This window comes from Rosa chinensis, chromosome 1 (genome assembly GCF_002994745.2).
Source record: "Rosa chinensis cultivar Old Blush chromosome 1, RchiOBHm-V2, whole genome shotgun sequence".
In the NCBI taxonomy this organism is placed as follows: Eukaryota; Viridiplantae; Streptophyta; class Magnoliopsida; order Rosales; family Rosaceae; genus Rosa; species Rosa chinensis.
Window position 1 is genome coordinate 14,316,495 of NC_037088.1, and position 19,543 is coordinate 14,336,037.

Below are 19,543 nucleotides of genomic sequence, written 5' to 3' on the forward strand. Positions count from 1 at the left end.
TTGCCTTGTGAAGATCCACTAGTGCCAATTCTAGCTTAGCGGCAAGGTCTTGTCCTGGCGGCTGGAGGCTACTGCTAGGTAGATTTTCCACCGCTGACTGGGTGTGCGAAATTAGAGGGTTATCTTGGGGTTCAACACCGGGGTTGACCGGAGCATTGAAGAGTGTGCGGTTGACGGCAACTACAGGGTTAGTGGATTGGGGGTTGGCGGACTGGTCCACTTGATCATTGGCGACTTCCCCGATACCGTTAGTCATGGTGGATTATGGTGGGAAGACCTTTTGTTCAAAAGATTTCCAACAGATGGCGCGAATGTTAATATCTAAGATTCTAGCGGTAGCCAAATCTTGTTAACGTTGGTCCAAGCCTGGACCGCTGCTGAGGAGGTTGTAGCGCTACCGCTACCTGTCAAGTAAAATACAAAGGGCGTCAGAGGGAGACCGCGGTTGGCTGTCTTCTCTACTCCGATGCCTAAGTCAGTCAATGTATTTATGTTGACAGAATAACATTACTTCAGTAATAAATGCGTAGTTAATGAGGAGAGAGGAGTGGACCTTTTATAGGTGATCAGGGAGAGACTGATCTCTTCCTTGTTTTCGATGTGGAACTGATATGCTTCAGTTCCCAGTTTCTGATGCTTCAGTAAGGTGATCTTGGAGCGACGTGTGGCGACGGGTCAGCTGTATCTCGGGCTGAGCCGGAGCTCACACTATGCCAAAAAGTTAATCAGACAACAGATAATCTCTGTCGTCTGATTGCATGATTTTCTGTCGTCTGAGGTGCTGCCGTCTCTTGTGCAATCAGACGACAGATAAACTCTGTCGTCTGATTGCACTCAGACGACAGACATGTTTTTGGTCTTCTGTTGTCTGATTGATTCCTTACATGTATAGGTGTGTGTTATGAAGATTTCAGACGACAGAAATGTGTTACCGTATATATAAACAGACATCAACAATCTTTATCTTCTGTTGTTTAATAGCCATTTCAAAGACAGTATTCATGATACTTATGTGGTATGAATGAACTGAGTTGACAACTTATTTGTTGTCTATAATGGTTATCAACTACAGATAATTGTGGTATTAAGTAAGTTTCAATTACATATAACTGCAGTATGAAAATATAAGAAACATCAGTTAATTGTTGTTGTAACTACATTTATGATTCGCTTTTATGTTGTCTGAATGAGTATCAAACAATAAATAATACAACTATTCTGTTGTCTGTGTCTATTAAAAATAACAGATACTTGAAGTCGTAGTTCATTTAAGATTACATTTGTCTGTTGTATTAACATTATAAGTACATAGTCATTTGTGGTTCTATGTTTATTTGAATGACAATTATTTGTTGTTTGATATCAATTAGAACCATATTATTTGTCGTTGTATGTATCTTTGAACGACAAGTATTTGTCGTCTGATATCACTGATATCAATTAGTACCATATTATTTGTGGTTGTATGTACCTTTGAACAACAAGTATTTGTCATGTGATATCAATTAGAACCATATGATTGTGTTGATATTAGGCTACTAAGATCACAGAAATTGTGCTAGTCTTGTTGTTGTTTAATTGAATGGACAACATAATTTCTAATATATCTGTCTACTTGGTGATATTGAAACTACAACTTTCTGTCGTCTAAGTTGGTAAACAACAATAGAAGTTTCAAATTTCTATTGTTTTCCGTTTGATCTAACAACACACTTTTGGGTTTGAGTGAGTTGTTGGATGGTATTTGAGACAACACAATTACTGTTCATTTGGTAATCTAGAGCCTGTACTGAAATGAATCAAATCAAATCTGAAAAAACATTCCGTACTGTTCATTAGGTAATCTAGCAATCCAGAAAATGACATTTCATCAAACTGGCAAATCATTCAGTATATTACACAACCTGCTATGCATCAGTTCAATACAACCCATCCATGAAACAAAAGACATGATCGATAAAGGCAACCCAACAAGTATCAGAATATCGAGCATGTAAGGCAAAAAACTAGTACCTATAGCTTTCTAATCTGGGTTATAGATGCATGTCCAAAAGCAGATATATATATATATAGCACTAGCTTTCTTGAAATTGGGCAACATATTGTGCCCACTCGGCCCGAATTTCATCAATATCATCTTGTGTGTACATGTTGCTTCCTTTTCTGTCCCACTGCACAATAGAAAATGTGAAAGTTAATATTAGTTAGAATGTAAGCCATTTTGAAGTACTGAAATACATTGACATATATCACCTTAGCACTCCACTCTTGGTTCTTGTCCTCCACTATGTCCTTCATGTAATGCATAATCCAAAACCCACAGGTTTTATCACCTTGCTGCTCCGAAATGCCGTACAACATTTAAAAATGTCAAGTACCCAGCCAAAAAATTGTGGAATGACCACTAAGCAATTTCTAAGTTAAATGGAATTGCACATGCATTTAGTAAAATTCATAACATACCGCACAATTTTTCCATGTAACTATTTTTCTGCCTTTCTTATTTTTTTGCGCATTGTATATTTTGATTGAGCTGCAAATTCATGATGATAACAATAAAGTTTCAGAAAATAGAGGAACTTAAAAAATATCAAAGCACTTGACATTTCTAGTAAAAATGTTAGTAAAAAAACGATTTTAGACCTGTTACGAAACTGAAGGTAAATATTACTTACTTGTCCATAATAGTTTTCCATTCACCGGTGATGAGTCGTCTCTTCAATGGATCCATGAAATGCACAACTTCTTCAGCGGGCTTCACAACCGTTAACATCCAATGACAACTAACATCAAACTGATATACTTAGTACCAAAACAAACTACTGTATGCAACATATATCACACACACACACACACACACACACACACACACACACACATATATATATATATATAAACATAAAGGTACAACATGAAGATTTCATACCCTGAGTTATAGGGCACCAAAAAAATCTGACCCGACTTCCCTTTTGCATAACAAGCTGATAGAGAACGAGCCCTTTCTGTTGGATTCCCACACCCAAGCGCGCCTGTCTGAGCAGGGTCTATGAAGGAAATCATGTGTAGCATCTTAAATTTCTGCAACTTTTGGTAAAGGCAGCTACAAAAAGATATCCCAAAAATATTCAAATCCTTTACAAGAATATTGAATATGAAAGTATATAACCTCATAAAATTAACATATTCATTTTATTTACAAACCTCATATACATCACAATGATGTTGTTAGATATCTCCTTCATGTGCGTCATGGCATACACATCTCTTCTAAAGATAGCTACCTTTCTTGGGCTGCTAAAAATTTCCTCGCCCAAATTGGTGTGGATGGTGACCCCATTCTTCAAGAATGTATTGGCCCATTGGCACAGCTTCTTTAGTGGTAATGGTAGTTTGGGGGGCAGGATGTCAAGGTCATCATGATCAAAATCATCATCATACATATCCCTCCTTTTCTTTTTCACAATTTTACGATTTTCTTGCTCCTAGTTTTGTAAACAATAACATGGCATGTTGTGAATGTCATCATGATCATCAACTTTAAAACACAAAGTCTAAATTATTGTAAATAATAAGCAAAAGATATTACCTTCTCAACAACTTCAGGGGGTATAACCAAGCTTCTAGGCCAAGCAACACATGTACCAATCGCATCGGCAACTCTCACAATCTCATCTTTGATAGGAAATGACAGCAAAGCATTAGCAACAACCACTTTGGTAACTGAAAGGCGTATATTTTCCTCTCCCAATGGTACACCATGGATAGTCTGCTGTGTGGCCTCGACATCAACTTCAACAATTGTTCCAAAAGCAACTATGTTTTCCACAGAACCTACTGCGAGTTTAAACTCTGACTTGACATTTGTTGACTGTACCTAATTCACCAAAAACCATTTTTAATCAATCACATTTCAGGTTGAGACTTCATTAATATATATGAATGACTCAAAGGTAAGTGTAACGACATCATCAAGTAAAGTAGGGTACAATAAGCTGTTTACCGGAACTTTTTCCCAAAATTGACAATCGTTGATGAAAGGCCGTACAGTCCTAAGCTTATCCATATTAATTGATGTCAGTTTCTTGCTCGCATTACTGTCGATAATAGCATTGTCTTTAGATAGCTTTTCTGCCTCTTCAGTCAAATTCAACTTCTTCTTCACAATTTTAGTGGCCTCAGTTTCAGAAACCTTCAATGCCTGCTCCATTTGTCGGGAACAGCTGCCAGTTGCAGAACCAAGTTCATTTCCTACTGTCACTGGTTTCGGTGATTCAACCAACACCTCCTTTCCCCTCAACCTTTGATTCTAACTTCCTCAACCTCTCCTCCCACATGGCTCTTTCCCTCTCAATTTGTTGTTCCCTCTCAAAGTCCCACTTAGTTTTCTCCTCCGCAATGATACTTTGTCTCTCCTCTGCCAATATTTTCTTAACACTTATCCTCACAGACTCTTCTACACTTTGCTTTCGGCGTTTTGGTAGATTGAAGTATGAATGTGGCTTGACAAAGCCACCAACACCTCGTACCCTGCCAGGATACTCGGGGCTCCCTAAAGCCAAAGTAAGAACATCATCTGATCCAGAAGTTATAATCTCACCATCGGATACTCTTTTCTTGAAGATTTCCTGATATAGATATAGATATACAGCATTGTATACAAGATTGTTATTTGAAAATTCAGTAAAATTTAAATCAAATAATCAAATCCAGTGGTAGGACTTACAATTTTTTCTGCTGCTTTCTCTATCACTGGCCCATTGAAACTGCCGGTCTTGTCTTGCCGTGCCTTTATCCACATTGTAGCACGATCAAGTTCTTCAATAGGTGTGCTTTCGGACTAACATGAAAAGAAAAAAAAAATCATTGTTACTTTTTGCTAAACCCAATGCTTTTGAATATATGGGACATTATTAATTCATAGAAATACTAACCAGTTCTTCCTGTAGATTAGCATACCCTTTTCTAGCCATGCGATGAGGGTACTTATTCTCCTTCCTCTTTAATATTTGGGCATGGCGAAGTTCCTACAAAGCATATGTAGCTTATGTATTTCAGAAAAAGAACCAGTGATGCTTCTTAACATTATCAACTTAATTTGAATAAGCTAGCTACGAGAATTTCATATACCTGAAATGCATGTGAAGTCCTATCAGCAACAAAGATATCCCAATCTACCTGGTCAATGGATCGATAGTCATCTGGAGGGAACTGCAAGAGTTCAGGAGTTTCCAAATACGGTATGATGTACAACTTCGTTAATTTGCTTTTGAACTCTCTCCATTTATTTGCAGCTGATGTAATAACCAGTTTCTTCCACTCTTTGGGCACCACAAATGCATCCTACATAAATGCTAACATGTTTAATACTTCCTAAATAACACACATATTTAAAATAGCTGCAAAAAGAAAGTTAAATTCCAAATATCTTTTACCTGAATACTTTCCCAAATCTTGTCTTTCTCATCAACATCCACCTCTCTCCAATCTGAGATAGATATTGGGATCTTTGTCCTTGCCAACACCCCAATGTAGGATTGCATCTCTTTAGCTGCCTTCCCAATAGGTTCCCCTTGAGTGTTACACTCCACTTTCATCCTTCTTCCACGAATAAGTCGCTTGGTAATGCGATTCATCGTCACCATACCCCTTTTAAGCAACTTCAGCCCACCGGTTACGTTCTCGTCATCATCATCAGGGTTTTTGCTCCTTCCATGCTTGCTACTGGAGGCTGACTTAAAGTTTACCACAGCCTTCTTGGACTTAGACCCTATACTTCTCTTAGAGACAGATTGGTTAGAGTTAGATCTATCCATGGTATTTGTCGATGTTGCTGCACCTTTCTTGGGGTTTGCAGCTTTACTAGGTGACTTCATAACCTTTGTTTTGCCCAAAATTGGCTTCTTGGACTTGGCAGGTTGTTTTGGTGCAGTGTCTTCATCAACTGGTTTCGACACTCTACTACATCTCTTCATTTGCACTGCCTTCATTCTCAATGCTATAGCTTTAGCTTTCGCTGTAGTTTTAGACGGAGCCATCAGCTGAAAAAAGGAAAAAAAAAAAAAAAGAACAAGAAAACAGTTAGCAAGATGAATGAAGATATTTATAACTTAAACCACACATTGTGGCAGCAATTACACAAGTATAGAATATAGTGACAAATATTTAATGATAAATGTAAGAAAAGTGCAATGCAAGTCAAAGATTCATATATTTTCATCAAACAAAACAGTACAAAGACACAAAACTCAAACGAACATACACGTCTTAACCCAAATAGCTTTAGCCTATTTCCTTAAAGCCTATCAGCCATGTGAACCGTTTTCCTTCTCAATCCATATTCCTTCATCTCCAGGTCGCATATAACTGCTAGGTTCATCACCAACAATGTTATCAAAAGTCTCAATGGATGGCATTGTGGCATTAAATGGCTGCTGCTCCATTTCAATATCCTCTAGCTCCTCATCTTCAACAGCCCCTTGGTAGTCTCTATCTGGGCACCGTATGACTACTGACCATTGAGCATCAAGAGGGTCTTGTATGTAAAAAATTTGCTTTACATGTGTACTCAAGACAAAAGCATCCTTCAAGTGCCCTTTTCTATTTAGATTTACCAAAGTAAACCCAAGTTCGTCTACTTTGATGCCCCTAACATTCTCAACCCAATCACATTTGAATATCGGAACCCTAAACTTATAGTAGTCCAACTCCCAGATTTGTCTAATCACACCGTAGAAGTCCATATCATCAGTTCTGAGGTTTTTATCCCTTGCACTAGAAACTTGCATTGCATCAGCTTGCAAAAACACTCCACTGTTTTGAACTGAACGAACATTATCCCGCTCCTTGGTGTTGAAATCAACTCCATTAACCTGGTATCCACTAAATGTCGGCACTCCATTCTTTGGTCCACCTGCCAGCCACCTCATTGTTTCTGAAACCTTATTGTTGGCGAACATGAGTTCATTTGATACCTAGAAAACAAAATAAGCAGTTACACATTATGCTTATGTAGAACCATATATATTGGACACCTCCAAAAACATCAATAATCCACAACTTACCCTCTCCTTTAACCACTCAGCAAATGTTTGGTTCTGTTTATCCTTCAGCCACTTTCGGTTTTTCGAGAACTTAGGAAATAGCAACTTCAATAACTCCAAGTGTTCACTAAGATGATGGAAATTCAAAACAGTAAGCAAGATTGAAAACAAATAATGAAGGAAATGTTCATAATAATAATAAATAAATAAAAGATATACTGAAACAAGAAATGACTTACGTGAAAAAGGGCATCGCATCCTCCGTATTTTGTAAGACACAAAGATGTGCTTGATGCAGCTCCTTTCCATAAACAGATATCATGCTAGCGCCTGATAATGGTGTTGTTGCAGTACGGACTCCTGATTTGCAACTTTCTGGAATTCCAGCAGTAGTAGCATCATCAAGCATACGTTCAGCACAAAACTCAACAACTTCTTCGACAATGTAACACTCTGCTATGCACCCCTCAGGATGCCTGCGACATCTCACCCATCCTTTAAACACTTTCATGTATCTCTCGAAGGGGTACATCCATCGAAAAAATACTGGACCACACAGCTCAACTTCTCTCACAAGATGGACAGTTAAATAAATCATGATGTCGAAAAAAGAAGGTGGGAAGTACTTCTCAAGCAAGCAAACTGTAACAACCAGGTCAGCTTGCATTTTTTCTAGCTTCGAAACATCGATCACTTTAGAACATATAGCCTTGAAGAATAGGCAGAAACGAATTATTGCATACCTAACCGGCTTCTCTAGAACAGAGCGTAAAGCAACAGGGAGAAGAATTTGCATGACGGTGTGACAATCATGCGATTTAAGACCAACAAGTCTTAAATCATCTATAGAGACAAGACTTCTAACATTTGATGAAAACCGGACAGGCACCGTCATATCGAAAAAAGAGCTGCAAACAATTTTCTTTTCATTTAGCAGCAAGTTCCAAGTAGCCAAAGGTAACTTGTCCCTTTTGGCACCAGTTTTAGGGCTCAAATCAGTCCTAATGCCCATTTCAACCATGTCTAAACGAGCAGCAACCCCATCCTTTGTTTTACCTGGAATGTTCAACAACGTACCAATGAGGGCATCACAACAATTCTTCTCAATGTGCATGACATCAAGATTATGACGTACGTGAATATATTTCTAGTACTCTAGTTCAAAGAACACAGACTGCTTTTTCCAACATGGTCTGCTTTGGTCATCAACACCCTTACCATGAGGAGGGCGAGACTTTTTGCCAAATTCACAATTCAGACTCTCTACTCTTGCTAACACCTCGTCTCCGGTTAATGGTTCAGGAGCAAGGTCCTCTTCTATTGTGTTGTCAAAAGCAGCATACTGTTTTCGATAAGGATGATGTCGAGGTAGAAAGCGGCGATGCCTCATGAATGACATTTTGTTACCATTCTTCAACCTATGTGGTCGGGTCTGATCAACGCATATTGGACAAGCATTGTAACCTTTTACAATGCTACCTGACAAGTTCCCATAAGCAGGAAAATAGTTAATAGTCCAGAGGAGTACTGCTTTCAGTTTGAAGTAGTCCCCTCTTAATGCATCATATACTCCTTCAACTCCATTCCACAACAATTTCAAGTCATCTATTAAGGGCTGCAAATAGACGTCAATATCATTACCAGGTTGTTTTGGTCCAGATATTAACAACGTCAACATCATATACTTCCTCTTCATACACAGCCAAGAAGGAAGATTATATGTGATAAGTATAACAGGCCAACAAGAGTACCTGCTACTTAGCGAACTATGGGGGTTAAAGCCATCAGATGAGAGGGCTAGTCTGAGGTTCCTAGGCTCATTCCCAAATTCTGGCCATCTTTTATCAATTAAATCCCAGGTTGGGGAATCAGCTTGATGTCGCATCATCCCATCTTTTTTTCTGCCATGGTCGTGCCAAGTCAGATTCTTAGATGTGTTTGCTGATTGGTACAATCGTTTCAACCTCGGGATTAATGGAAAGTACCATAATACCTTGGCAGGAATCCCTTCTTTCTCTATTTTATCCTTGCCCAATTTCCACCGTGAAACACCACAAGTGGGGCATATAATAGCATCTACATGCTGCTGTCTATACAAGATGCAGTCATTAGGACATGCATGGATCTTTTCGTACTCCATCCCTAATTGACTAAGTATTTTTTTTGCCTCATACAATGAGGCTAGAACCTCATTCGCTTCAGGAAGCAAACCCCCAATCATTATTAGCATGTCGGAATAGCAAGCATCAGTCATTCCATGCTTTGCTTTCAGATTGAATGTCTGAATCAAACCATTCAACTTGGTTGTCTTGGTACAACCAGGGTACAAGGGCTTATCACCATCCTCCACATACTTTAGAAACTCATTTGAGTCTTCAGATATCTCCTCATCCTCACTTCCTCCTATATCTACATCATTCTCCCCTACCCCACTAGCAGGTTCCCAATCTACAGTTTCAGATTCGCCTTGCATTCTACTATTCATGTAAGACATAGAAGGCTCTCCATGCCACCTCCAATTCTTATAACTCTCATCAATACCATTCCAGAATATATGGTCTTTAATAACTCCAATGGAAAATCCATCAGTGTTGCAGCATTTTAAACAAGGACAACGTATCTTCCTTTCATTACTGGCATTCGCTGAGGCAAACTTTAAAAATTTTGCTAGTCCTAGCTGAAACTTCCTTGATCTTCTATCGGCGTGCATCCACGACTTATCCATATACTACAGCCTACACATATATATGTATATCCTAAGTAAACATAACATACAGATGCTAATCCTATGTTATTCATTTTAACATAAATGCACATTTAAATAAAAAAAAAGGCTCCAAGCAATATCATAGCATAAACCAGATCTTCCCAGAAGCAAAATCATATATGCAGGCAACCAACATTGACAAGAAACAAAATAAGGAAACCACACTTTCTAGCTCTTCATATAATCAACATAACTTCAACATTTGACAAGTTTTCTATTAAAAAATGCAATCAAAGCAAAGAAAAGCATTCAGCGTAAATGAATAAAGATTTTACAAATAATCATGCCCATCTTAATAACTTGTATCAACAGTGAGAAACTATACCTGTGAACTTTGAACTTTGGATTTGACTTTGGACAAGGCTGCGAGTCTTTGATCACTTCAATCTTCAATCTGTAAACACAATAAACACTAATGAGCATAACAAAAACAAAAAGTGTCAACAAAAAAAGAAGAGAAGAAGAAAAAGTGTAAAATGTGATCTATCTAACTTGAGACTGGGGATTTAATTATTTTTCATAATTCTGGTTAAATTGCTATAATTTCTAAATGATCAGAATGTTGCAAATTGATTCAGCAGTACAGCGATGCAACAAATATGCACAATAAAGCAATTAAAGTGGAAACTAGCTTCTCACTTCATTTATGTCAAATTTTCACATAAACTCACAGACCAATTTTACTGGGGGTACACACTCCAAGCAAGAAAGTGACACACTACAATTTTCTGTCCAATACGCTGAAGAGTCATGAACAAAGCAAATTCTAGTACTCGAATAAAAAAACTAAAGGAGATTTATGATGATGCTCAAGTTCAGCTTCCAAGCACTGGTGTTCAACAAAATGTTCAAACACAAAGCAACAAAAGATCAAGATCAAGATCATTGAGTATTTCATAGGCGATCCTTAGGTTTGCTGGCTAACACCTTGATTAGTAAGACCAGCTTCCAGTTACTTGTCGAACTCTGCCGTACTCACTCAAAAATGGCCAAAACTTTCCTTATTATAGTTAAAAGCCTTTGACCAAGCTAGAGAGCTAGGATCTTCTAAAGAAAAAAAAAGAGCTAAGAATTTTAGGATATGAAGCTGTCAAATGGCATTATTATATGTAAAACAACAACTTTGGATCTTGGCTGCAGCAATCAAGTCGGCCAAGATAATCTAGTATTAAATAAATGTTGAATTGGAATGTTGGAATCAATCAAACATTAATCAAGCTGGTATCCTATCCTAGTTATCATGTTCAGATTTTGCCATGAAATGCTTACAAATGTCATTTTATTGTAATTTAAATGTTGGTATATTATATAGTATCCCGATTCATACAAAGAAGCATTTGAAAACTAATGTTGCTTACTAATGTCATTTGAAAACTAATCATCAATCTAAAAAATAATATAAAGAAGCAGGTACCATCAAAAACTCATCCAACCCAGTAAAACCCAAAATCCCGATTCATAAAAGAAACAAACTTTCTGTGCAAATTTGGCAAAACCAATAATCAGAACCAAAGATGACTCAAAACCCACAAGAAGTTTGAGCATAATCTTACCTTCAACAGAAGAATCCTAGGCCGTGGTGAACGAAACAACAAGCATAGAGGGGTGTCCACATTACCCACCAAGGAACCAAACTTTGCAACCCTGCAAAAACCCCCAACGGGTTGGATGACATTGATGTTTAAGAAAATATGAAGTGACGATGAAAGAGTACTTACCGTCGATCAACTTCGATTACAACTTCAAGCCCTCTGGAAAATCGGCCCCAATTTGTTCTTCTTCTTCAAATTAGTCCCCCAAATTTTCCATCTAGGATCTGTCAGACCTTCCTCTAGATCAACTCGTCCTCTACTTCCTTCAATGGGTTCTTCTCAGACGATTGTTAGATAGGCTATCATGGTTTTCTTCAAATGCACCGCCACTGCTGAAATTAGGTTTCTTCAAATGCACCTCGATCTGATGCTGAATCTGAGATTAGGGTCTGATAATCTGTCGCGGATGCTCTGTGTTTGCTGGTTGCATGCAGTTTCAATAGAGACTTGAGAGATGCCCAGTTTGAGATCAGTTGAGCTAAGAGATTTGAGAGAAAAAGGAAGACTTGAGAAAACTCTGAATGGAGTCGGGCTTAGACAAATGAAAGGTAGAAGGCAATTTTTCCTTAGACAAAAAAACCCAAAAATTAAATGAGTTGACTCCCATATGTAATCAGACAACACAATTACGTCAAATTAGTTGTCTGATGCTTACCACTCTTTGATTCAACTAGGGTTTTGACCAATTTTTAGAGGGAAATACCTTAATTGATTGGGAGGGAAATTTCTAAAATTTCAGTCCAACTCATTCAGACGACAGAATACTGTTGTTTGAATCAGTCAAGCTTTGAGGCTTCAGAGGAATGAAATTCTCTACCTTGAGCCAACAACATAAAAATGTTGTTTCAATAAGAGCCTTCCGAGGAATGAAATTATAGGTACATCTCTATCTGCAAGTAACAACATTAAAATGTTGTCTAAATGTCACCCATTTACTCAAAATGAAAAAACTGTGTTTAGTGAGTATTCAAATAACAGAGTTAGGTTTATCTGTTGTCTGAAATTTTCAGACAACAGAAAATTAGCTTTCTGTCGTCTGACGTCTGTTGTATGATTGAGTTATTGGCATAGTGAAGTGATAGCCTGTTTGGCTGTGTTTTCGTAGGTCACACCCTTGTTAGTTGTTGGTGTCGTTGGCGGTAGTATGAACGTGGACCATTATAGCTAATTATGCTTAGGCAAATGCTCATGTAAGTACACTTGATATCCTTCAACAGAAATGTAGTTGAAATTCCTTATCATTGCCTGATTGGCCGAAGTATCTACAATTCCATAGGCCAATAAGGCAAGCAGAATTGACTACAAGGTTTTCAAGCTTCGTAGTCAAATGTAGGCCAGGTAATCTCTTGATTTTGAGCAACCAAGACAACAAACAACATAATATGGACATTTCATCCAACACATTACTATTTCATCGAACAACATTATACCAGGCAAGGACTCAAGGAGACATTCATTAGTATTGGTAAAGAGGCTAAGAGTTTTGGCGATTACTTTAGGCTATTCAAATAGCTTGGATTTCTGGTTGTTGTGTATGATAAATATTGAGGTTGATATCAATCTAACCTGCTGCATATTCTAGTGAGCATATACAGTCTCTTTTTAGTGTGATCAACGGTTGCAAAGAGGTTGACAAATTCAAACCCGGAAACTCAATATCTGTTTCCAGATGCAAAAACTGATCAACAAGCAAAGGCGTAGCTACACACGGGCTCCGCTGGGTTATAGCCCACCCCAAATTTTGAAGAGTTAATTAGATTAAAGTCCAAAATCTAGACCCCATATTGATTGTAGTCCGCATCAATTTTTCTTGTTAATTGCTGTCCAATGACTCAGCTGCCACCTCGAATTTATTTCCTTTTCCATTTTGCCGACTCAATCCTCATTAATTTTTCTTTTTTACAGGACTAATATGACCTTATTGAAAGTTTTTGAACATAAAAGGCAAGAATTAATAGGATTAAAATTAGCAATCTGATTAGTAATTTAATATCATATTTGATGTATATCTTTCTTAAATTATTCTTATTGATCCAATATAAAATTATAGAATTGATATAGCATTGAATACCATATTTAATGTAAATCATCCCTAAAATTATTTTAATTTAAAAGATGTCTTCTATAAGTTAAGAATCTTTCTAAAGCAATTTTTTGATAATGTTTTTCTTCAACACCAGAGCTTCTATGGTTATGGCTCTTGTATGTAATGTTAAGTTTTTTATGAACGTGGTTCTCCTTCTTCAGCATTAAGCTTTCTATGGTCAAGGTATTTTCTTGTCAGCCCAATACAATTGTAATCTTTTTGGTGTAAATCATTCCATTGACAATTTTTTGGTGTAAATCATTACATTGATGGTAGCTATTCTTCTTCTTCTTCTTCTTCTTCTTCTTCTTCTTCTTCTTCTTCTTCTTCTTCTTCTACATTTTTTTGTTTTTTGTTTTACGTTTCATTCTTAACTTACCTTTAACCTAGAAAGGAACATGTGTGTGTGTGTGTTGACAAACCACTATTATAACATTATTCTAAGGTAAACATTACGCAATTTTTGTGGTAGATGTATTAAGAACTCAAAAATTCAGCATTTTAGTATACCTCATATATAGGTAGTTTTTCTCACCATTTGCATCTCAATTACTTATGCCTACAATATAGAAGAAAACTAATACGTAAATTTATATCTCTTACTTAGGTACATATCTCAATTATAGTAATTGAAGAACATTACCGTAAACATATATCTCTTACTTAGATACGTATTTCTTACTTATGGTATACCTACTATAGAAGAAAGTTAATCCGTATATCTCTTACTTTGTATATATCTCGGTTATTTATACCTACAATATATATCTCGGTTATTTATACCTACAATAGAAGAAATCTAATTTGTAAACTTATATCTCTTACTTAGGTATATATCTCGATTATAGTAATCAAAAAACATTAATCCGTAAATGTATATATCTTACTTAGGTACGTATCTCTTATTTATGGTATACCTACAATAGAGGAAATCCTTAAAATTTATATCTCTTATTTAGGTTATACGTATCTTTTAGTTAAAATGTTTTGATGAACTTTTTTTTGTACCTTCCTGTTAGGTTGATTTCCCATCTCTATTTGCTAATTTTATGATACTAATTATATTTTGAATTATTGCAGAGTCATCTTGGATTCAAATATTCAAATTGAAAAATAAATAAATAAATGCTAAAAAGCAATTAATTTGTTTCTATATTTAACTCAAGGGGCAAAATGGGCATGAAAATGTAATGACAATAGTCAGTGGACCTAGATTGATAATAAATTTATCTATGGACTGCATCTATTAGGACAAAATGAAATTGGACTTATATTCAAAAACCTCAATTTTGAAAAAACATTAATTTATAGCTTAATTTTAGTTTAAAAAATTAAATATTAAAAACCAGCCCACTTCAAATTTCTAAAGTTAGCCCATATGTTAATTTTTTTGGGTTATATCTATGTTATTTCTTTGCTTGAAGTATTTGATTGTGTTTTATTTTCTATTCTGCTTTAAGAGACATATTCGCATAAAAAACTTGCTTTTTTTTAGGTAAATTAGGTCAGAATAAGAGTTAGCTGAGAATTACGATACAAATTCAATAAGTAAAATTTTTTGGTTCTATTCCAAGATAAAATCTAAGTAGATATGCTCTTTTGTCTTAGACTTTTGTTATCGAATTTCTATCAAATGTTTTATGTTGATTTTTTTGGATCAGTTAACTATTTGATTATTTAATATGTAATTAATATATGATGTGGTTTAATTTAAGGAAAGAATCAAATATGTTACTAGTAAAACTTAGAAATTTTTTTTTTTAAAGCATTAGTAAATTTTTATTAAATTTTTTTTTAACTCACCCTATTTTAAAATTCTACCTCCGCCATTGTCAACAAGGAAACATATTTTGGGCTTCCTGCTAAGTTTCAAATGTCTTGAGTCTCTCCTACGTCGCCCAGTCATAATTATAGGTCTGCTAATAGTGTGACATATCAACTCTGTTTTCATTTTGTGACATAATTTTCTCTGCATGGGATGGAAAATTTATGTCAGAGACTTTTCAAAGTCTTTTGTAGGAGAATTTGGTCATGTACTTCCAAATCAATCGACATTGTTCTGTCGGAAAAGCAAGAACAATATTTTTGGAAGCAAGTCGAGTAGTCTTTGGAAAGATACTGCTAGATTGACCATGCTTCAAACTAATTAAATTCAGCCAAGCAAAGTGTCTGGTGCAGATTCATTTGAACCCATCTTTCCTATAATATAAGTTAGTTTGTCATGCCTCAAATGGAACTCACAAATCTTCACAAACCCCATAACCATTTCAAAATGGTGGATTTGAAATTGACCTTATCATACTCACTTTCCAGTGCACTAGCACTAGCATTTGCTTTTGTTTGTTGCTGCAGCTCCATGGCCTCAACCATGGACAGCAATAGGTTGGGGTTCGGAGGAGGAAACGAGACGGATAGGCTAGCATTGCTTGCCATTAAAGCTCAAATACACCAAGATCCCAATCGGCCAGTCATGAGCTCGTGGAATGAGTCCACTCATTTTTGCATGTGGCATGGTGTCACCTGCAGACGACGTCACCTTCAGAGGGTCACTGAGCTGGACCTAACCTCCCTGAAATTGTCCGGGTCCATATCTCCTCACATAGGAAACCTGAGCTTCCTCAGGGATCTACTCCTCTATAACAATAGCTTCACCAACAAAATCCCTCCAGAAATTGGGCACTTGCGGAGGTTGCGGAAATTAGGTCTACAAAACAACTCACTCTGTGGTCCTATTCCTGCCAGTATCTCCAAATGCTTCAACCTCATTAGACTCGATCTTAGTTACAACATGCTGGTAGGTAACATTCCTTCAGAACTTGGTTCCTTTTCCAAGCTTGAGTACCTTAGTTTGCGAGTTAATAATCTAACAGGAGAGATACCTCGTTCCTTGGGTAACCTTTCTAGTCTTGGCACACTTGATGCTCGTAGTAATAATTTGGTGGGAAGTATTCCTAGTTCACTAGGCCAGCTGAAAAAAGTAAAATATTTTAAAGTCTACTCGAATAGGTTGTCTGGTACCGTCCCTCCCTCCATCTATAACATGTCTAGTCTCCTTATTCTTTCCATAGCACACAACCAAATTCAAGGAAGCATTCCCCCATCCTTGTTCAGAACCCTTTCGAATCTCCAATTCTTTAGCGTTCTGGAAAATCAGTTAACCGGAAAACTTCCTCCCTCAATAAGCAATGCCACTAATCTAGTGGGATTTCAAGTTGGGGATAACAAACTAACAGGACAAGTGCCAAAGTTACAAAAGCTTCGTAACCTTGTGATCTTCAGCATTCCTCTTAATCATCTCGGAAGTGGTCGTGATGGGGACTTAAGTTTTTTCTCAGACTTAACCAACGCCACACAGTTGATGGCCTTGATTATAGGGGCCAACAATTTCGGAGGGACATTGCCCGCATCAATATCCAATTTCTCAGCAACCAACCTTGCACATCTACTTGTAGATGAAAACAAATTACATGGAAGCATCCCTGCAGGGATAGGGAATCTGGTCAACATGAAAGCATTGGGTTTGTCTGATAACATGTTCACAGGTAACATTCCCATTGACATCGGGAAGCTTTCAGGTCTTGGGATATTAGGTTTTCAAATAAACAGATTATCAGGGAGCCTCCCATCCTCTCTAGGAAATTTGACATCATTATCTTATCTTGAATTGCAAGGAAATACTTTTAATGGCACCATCCCTATAAGCCTTGGGGAATGCCATTCATTGCTGTTGTTGGATCTTTCTCGCAATAACCTTAGTGGCGACATCCCTCCACAAGTTATTGGCCTTCCTTCCTTATCAATATATTTGGACTTGTCCGAAAATCGTCTCAGTGGTTCCCTTCCCTTGGAGGTAGGAAAGTTAAAAAATCTAGGTGCGTTGAATGTTTCAAATAATATGTTATCAGGAAAACTTCCTAGTAGTCTTGGTAGCTGTGTGAGTTTAGAATTTCTGGTCTTGCAAGGAAACTTCTTCGACGGCCCCATTCCTTCGGCTATGGCCTCCTTGAGAGGGATTCAGGAGTTAGACCTTTCACGCAACAATCTCTCCGGTGAAATTCCTGAATTTTTGGCGGGGTTTGGACTCTTGAAGCAAATTAACCTGTCTTTCAATGACTTTTGGGGTGCAGTGCCAATTAAAGGTGTCTTTAACAGTGCAAGTGCCACTTCAATTGTTGGAAACACAAGGCTCTGCGGAGGTATTTCTGATCTTCAGCTTCCAAAGTGCAAGTCTAAAGAATCAAGTTCTCGTTGTATGAAACTAATAATCTCATTAGTATGCACATTCGTTGTTCTTGGAATAGCTATGCTGTTGACATTTCTATTTCTTTGTTCCTTGAAAAAGAAAAGCAAAGCAAGTCCATCAAGCACAATGGCAGTCTCTATTTTGCAAGTGTCATACAGTACTCTCTTGAAAGCTACTGATGGTTTCTCTGCAACAAATTTGATTGGTGCGGGTAGTTTTGGTTCTGTATACAAAGGAGTTCTAGGCAATGATGGAGCTCAGCTTGTTGCTGTGAAGGTGTTTAATATGTTACGCCAGGGTGCTTCCAAGAGTTTCCTAGCTGAATGCGAGGCACTCAAAAATATCAGACATCGAAATCTAGTCCCAATTATAACTGCATGTTCGAGTGTTGACTTTCGTGGTAATGATTTCAAGGCTTTGGTTTACGAGTTCATGGAGAATGGAAGCTTAGAGGAGTGGCTGCATCCAATTACTGGGATAGAAGACGCACCAATGACTTTAAGTCTCATTCAGAGGCTAGACATTGCCATTGATGTTGCTTGTGCACTGGATTATCTTCATAATCATTGCGAAACACCAATAGTTCACTGTGATCTCAAGCCAAGCAATGTTCTTTTGGACAATGACTTGATTGGACATGTTGCTGACTTTGGATTAGCTAGAGTCCTCTCAAGACTACCCAATAACATTTCAGCAAATCAATCAAGTTCCATTGGAATAAGAGGGACTGTTGGTTATGCTGCTCCAGGTATGTACTTATGCTATTTTGTTCTGCTATTTTTCTTATATATAGCCAGGTAGTTTCATTAATGAGAGTTGCTTTGCTAACAACTGTGGTGTTTGAACTTTGAACCACAGAGTATGGAATGGGTAGTGAGGTGTCAACATATGGAGATGTCTACGGCTTCGGCATTCTCTTGTTAGAGATGTTTACAGGGAAGAGACCCACTGACCACATGTTTGTGGATGGTTTGAACCTTCACAAGTTTGTGAAGATGGCCTTCTGGGAGCGAGTTTCTGAGATTGTAGATTCATCACTTGCTCAAGTAGGCAATCCCAGCCAGAGCACCAATGATGCTCTCAAGGAATGCTTGAGTTCAGTACTAGGAATTGGAGTTGCATGCTCTGTGGAATCCCCAATAGACCGAAAGAGTATTGGTGATGCTATATCTGAACTGAAAACCATTCGAGCCACTCTTGTTGGATAGAAACTTTGCTATTGTTTTGTTATGGCTTTCAGCTCGCTTCATGTTTTTATTTGCTGCCTGCTTTTAAGTCTTGTTGCTGCTATATATGCACGAATGTTGTAAATAATTATGGCTATATCATTTAAATAGATGTAGAGTGATATGTGCCTTTCACTATCGATTAGTGATTGATAGAATTGTGTGTAGGAGTAATTGATGTTGCTATTAAACGTTACCTTTTTATATACACTATGTACTCCTATATAAACCTCCTCATGGTGAGATGAATACACACACTCCATCTCTATGCGTCTAGGACTACAACATTTTGTAGCACTTGGTCCAGCAGTACCGAATAGTGCATATATACAAATTCAAAAACAAGCAAAAACAGATTGTACTGCTCCTGGGATTAGAACCCAACCACAACATGTACAAAATCATGTTGTCCACTGTGCCATTATGGCAAGTTAGTGTTTATCAACACCATTTAATATTAGTTCTGCTAGAAGCAGATTCAGCACCATTTAATTGGCGATTGATCAATTCATGTTTTGGTTTTGATTGACATTTATCCTTTATTATTTCATCTTAACGATGTATATAGTGCTTATTACTATAACGATTT

At 37.2% G+C, this 19,543-nt stretch overlaps 3 protein-coding genes across 4 annotated transcripts; 1 reads left to right on the plus strand and 2 right to left on the minus strand.

Annotated features, from left to right (window-relative positions):
* Positions 1–1,910: 1,910 nt before the first annotated feature.
* On the minus strand, positions 1,911–3,368 carry LOC121050010. Of its 2 annotated transcripts, none has more exons than XM_040508536.1 (5): positions 2,927–3,368; positions 2,676–2,783; positions 2,464–2,533; positions 2,254–2,352; positions 1,911–2,171 (listed from the first exon to the last, which is right to left on the minus strand). In XM_040508536.1, exons 1-5 carry the CDS (start codon positions 3,169–3,171, stop codon positions 2,076–2,078), a joined length of 618 nt encoding a protein of 205 aa, XP_040364470.1. In that variant the 5' UTR covers positions 3,172–3,368; the 3' UTR covers positions 1,911–2,075. The 2 variants fall into 2 exon arrangements, with proteins under 2 accessions (XP_040364470.1, XP_040364472.1); XM_040508538.1 differs by having other exon boundaries at positions 1,928–2,171; positions 2,676–2,745.
* Positions 3,369–6,302: 2,934 nt separating this feature from the next.
* LOC112201787 lies at positions 6,303–9,765 on the minus strand. Its single transcript, XM_024342699.1, has 4 exons — positions 8,259–9,765; positions 7,280–8,096; positions 7,062–7,167; positions 6,303–6,971 (listed from the first exon to the last, which is right to left on the minus strand). The coding sequence occupies exons 1-4, from the start codon at positions 9,763–9,765 to the stop codon at positions 6,303–6,305; spliced, it is 3,099 nt and encodes a 1,032-aa protein (XP_024198467.1).
* Positions 9,766–16,965: 7,200 nt separating this feature from the next.
* LOC112201794 (probable LRR receptor-like serine/threonine-protein kinase At3g47570) lies at positions 16,966–19,140 on the plus strand. The gene is made up of 2 exons (XM_024342710.2): positions 16,966–18,476; positions 18,587–19,140. The coding sequence occupies exons 1-2, from the start codon at positions 16,991–16,993 to the stop codon at positions 18,934–18,936; spliced, it is 1,836 nt and encodes a 611-aa protein (XP_024198478.2). The 5' UTR covers positions 16,966–16,990; the 3' UTR covers positions 18,937–19,140.
* The last annotated feature ends 403 nt before the right edge of the window (positions 19,141–19,543 follow it).

Excerpts from the sequence above, each read along its gene's own strand:
- LOC121050010 (XM_040508536.1), bottom strand. The coding sequence starts at position 3,171 with ATGAGGTTATATACTTTCATATTCAATATTCTTGTAAAGGATTTGAAT. Across the intron at positions 2,784-2,926 it reads TTGGTGCCCTATAACTCAGG|TTGTCATTGGATGTTAACGG; the intron begins GTATGAAATCTT and ends GTTTGATGTTAG. Across the intron at positions 2,534-2,675 it reads TGGAAAACTATTATGGACAA|CTCAATCAAAATATACAATG; the intron begins GTAAGTAATATT and ends ATGAATTTGCAG.
- LOC112201787 (XM_024342699.1), bottom strand. The coding sequence starts at position 9,765 with ATGGATAAGTCGTGGATGCACGCCGATAGAAGATCAAGGAAGTTTCAG. Across the intron at positions 8,097-8,258 it reads AAAGTCTCGCCCTCCTCATG|GTAAAACAAAGGATGGGGTT; the intron begins GTAAGGGTGTTG and ends TGAACATTCCAG. Across the intron at positions 6,972-7,061 it reads CTGAGTGGTTAAAGGAGAGG|GTATCAAATGAACTCATGTT; the intron begins GTAAGTTGTGGA and ends TTTGTTTTCTAG.
- LOC112201794 (XM_024342710.2), top strand. The coding sequence starts at position 16,991 with ATGAAAGCATTGGGTTTGTCTGATAACATGTTCACAGGTAACATTCCC. Across the intron at positions 18,477-18,586 it reads TGTTGGTTATGCTGCTCCAG|AGTATGGAATGGGTAGTGAG; the intron begins GTATGTACTTAT and ends TTTGAACCACAG.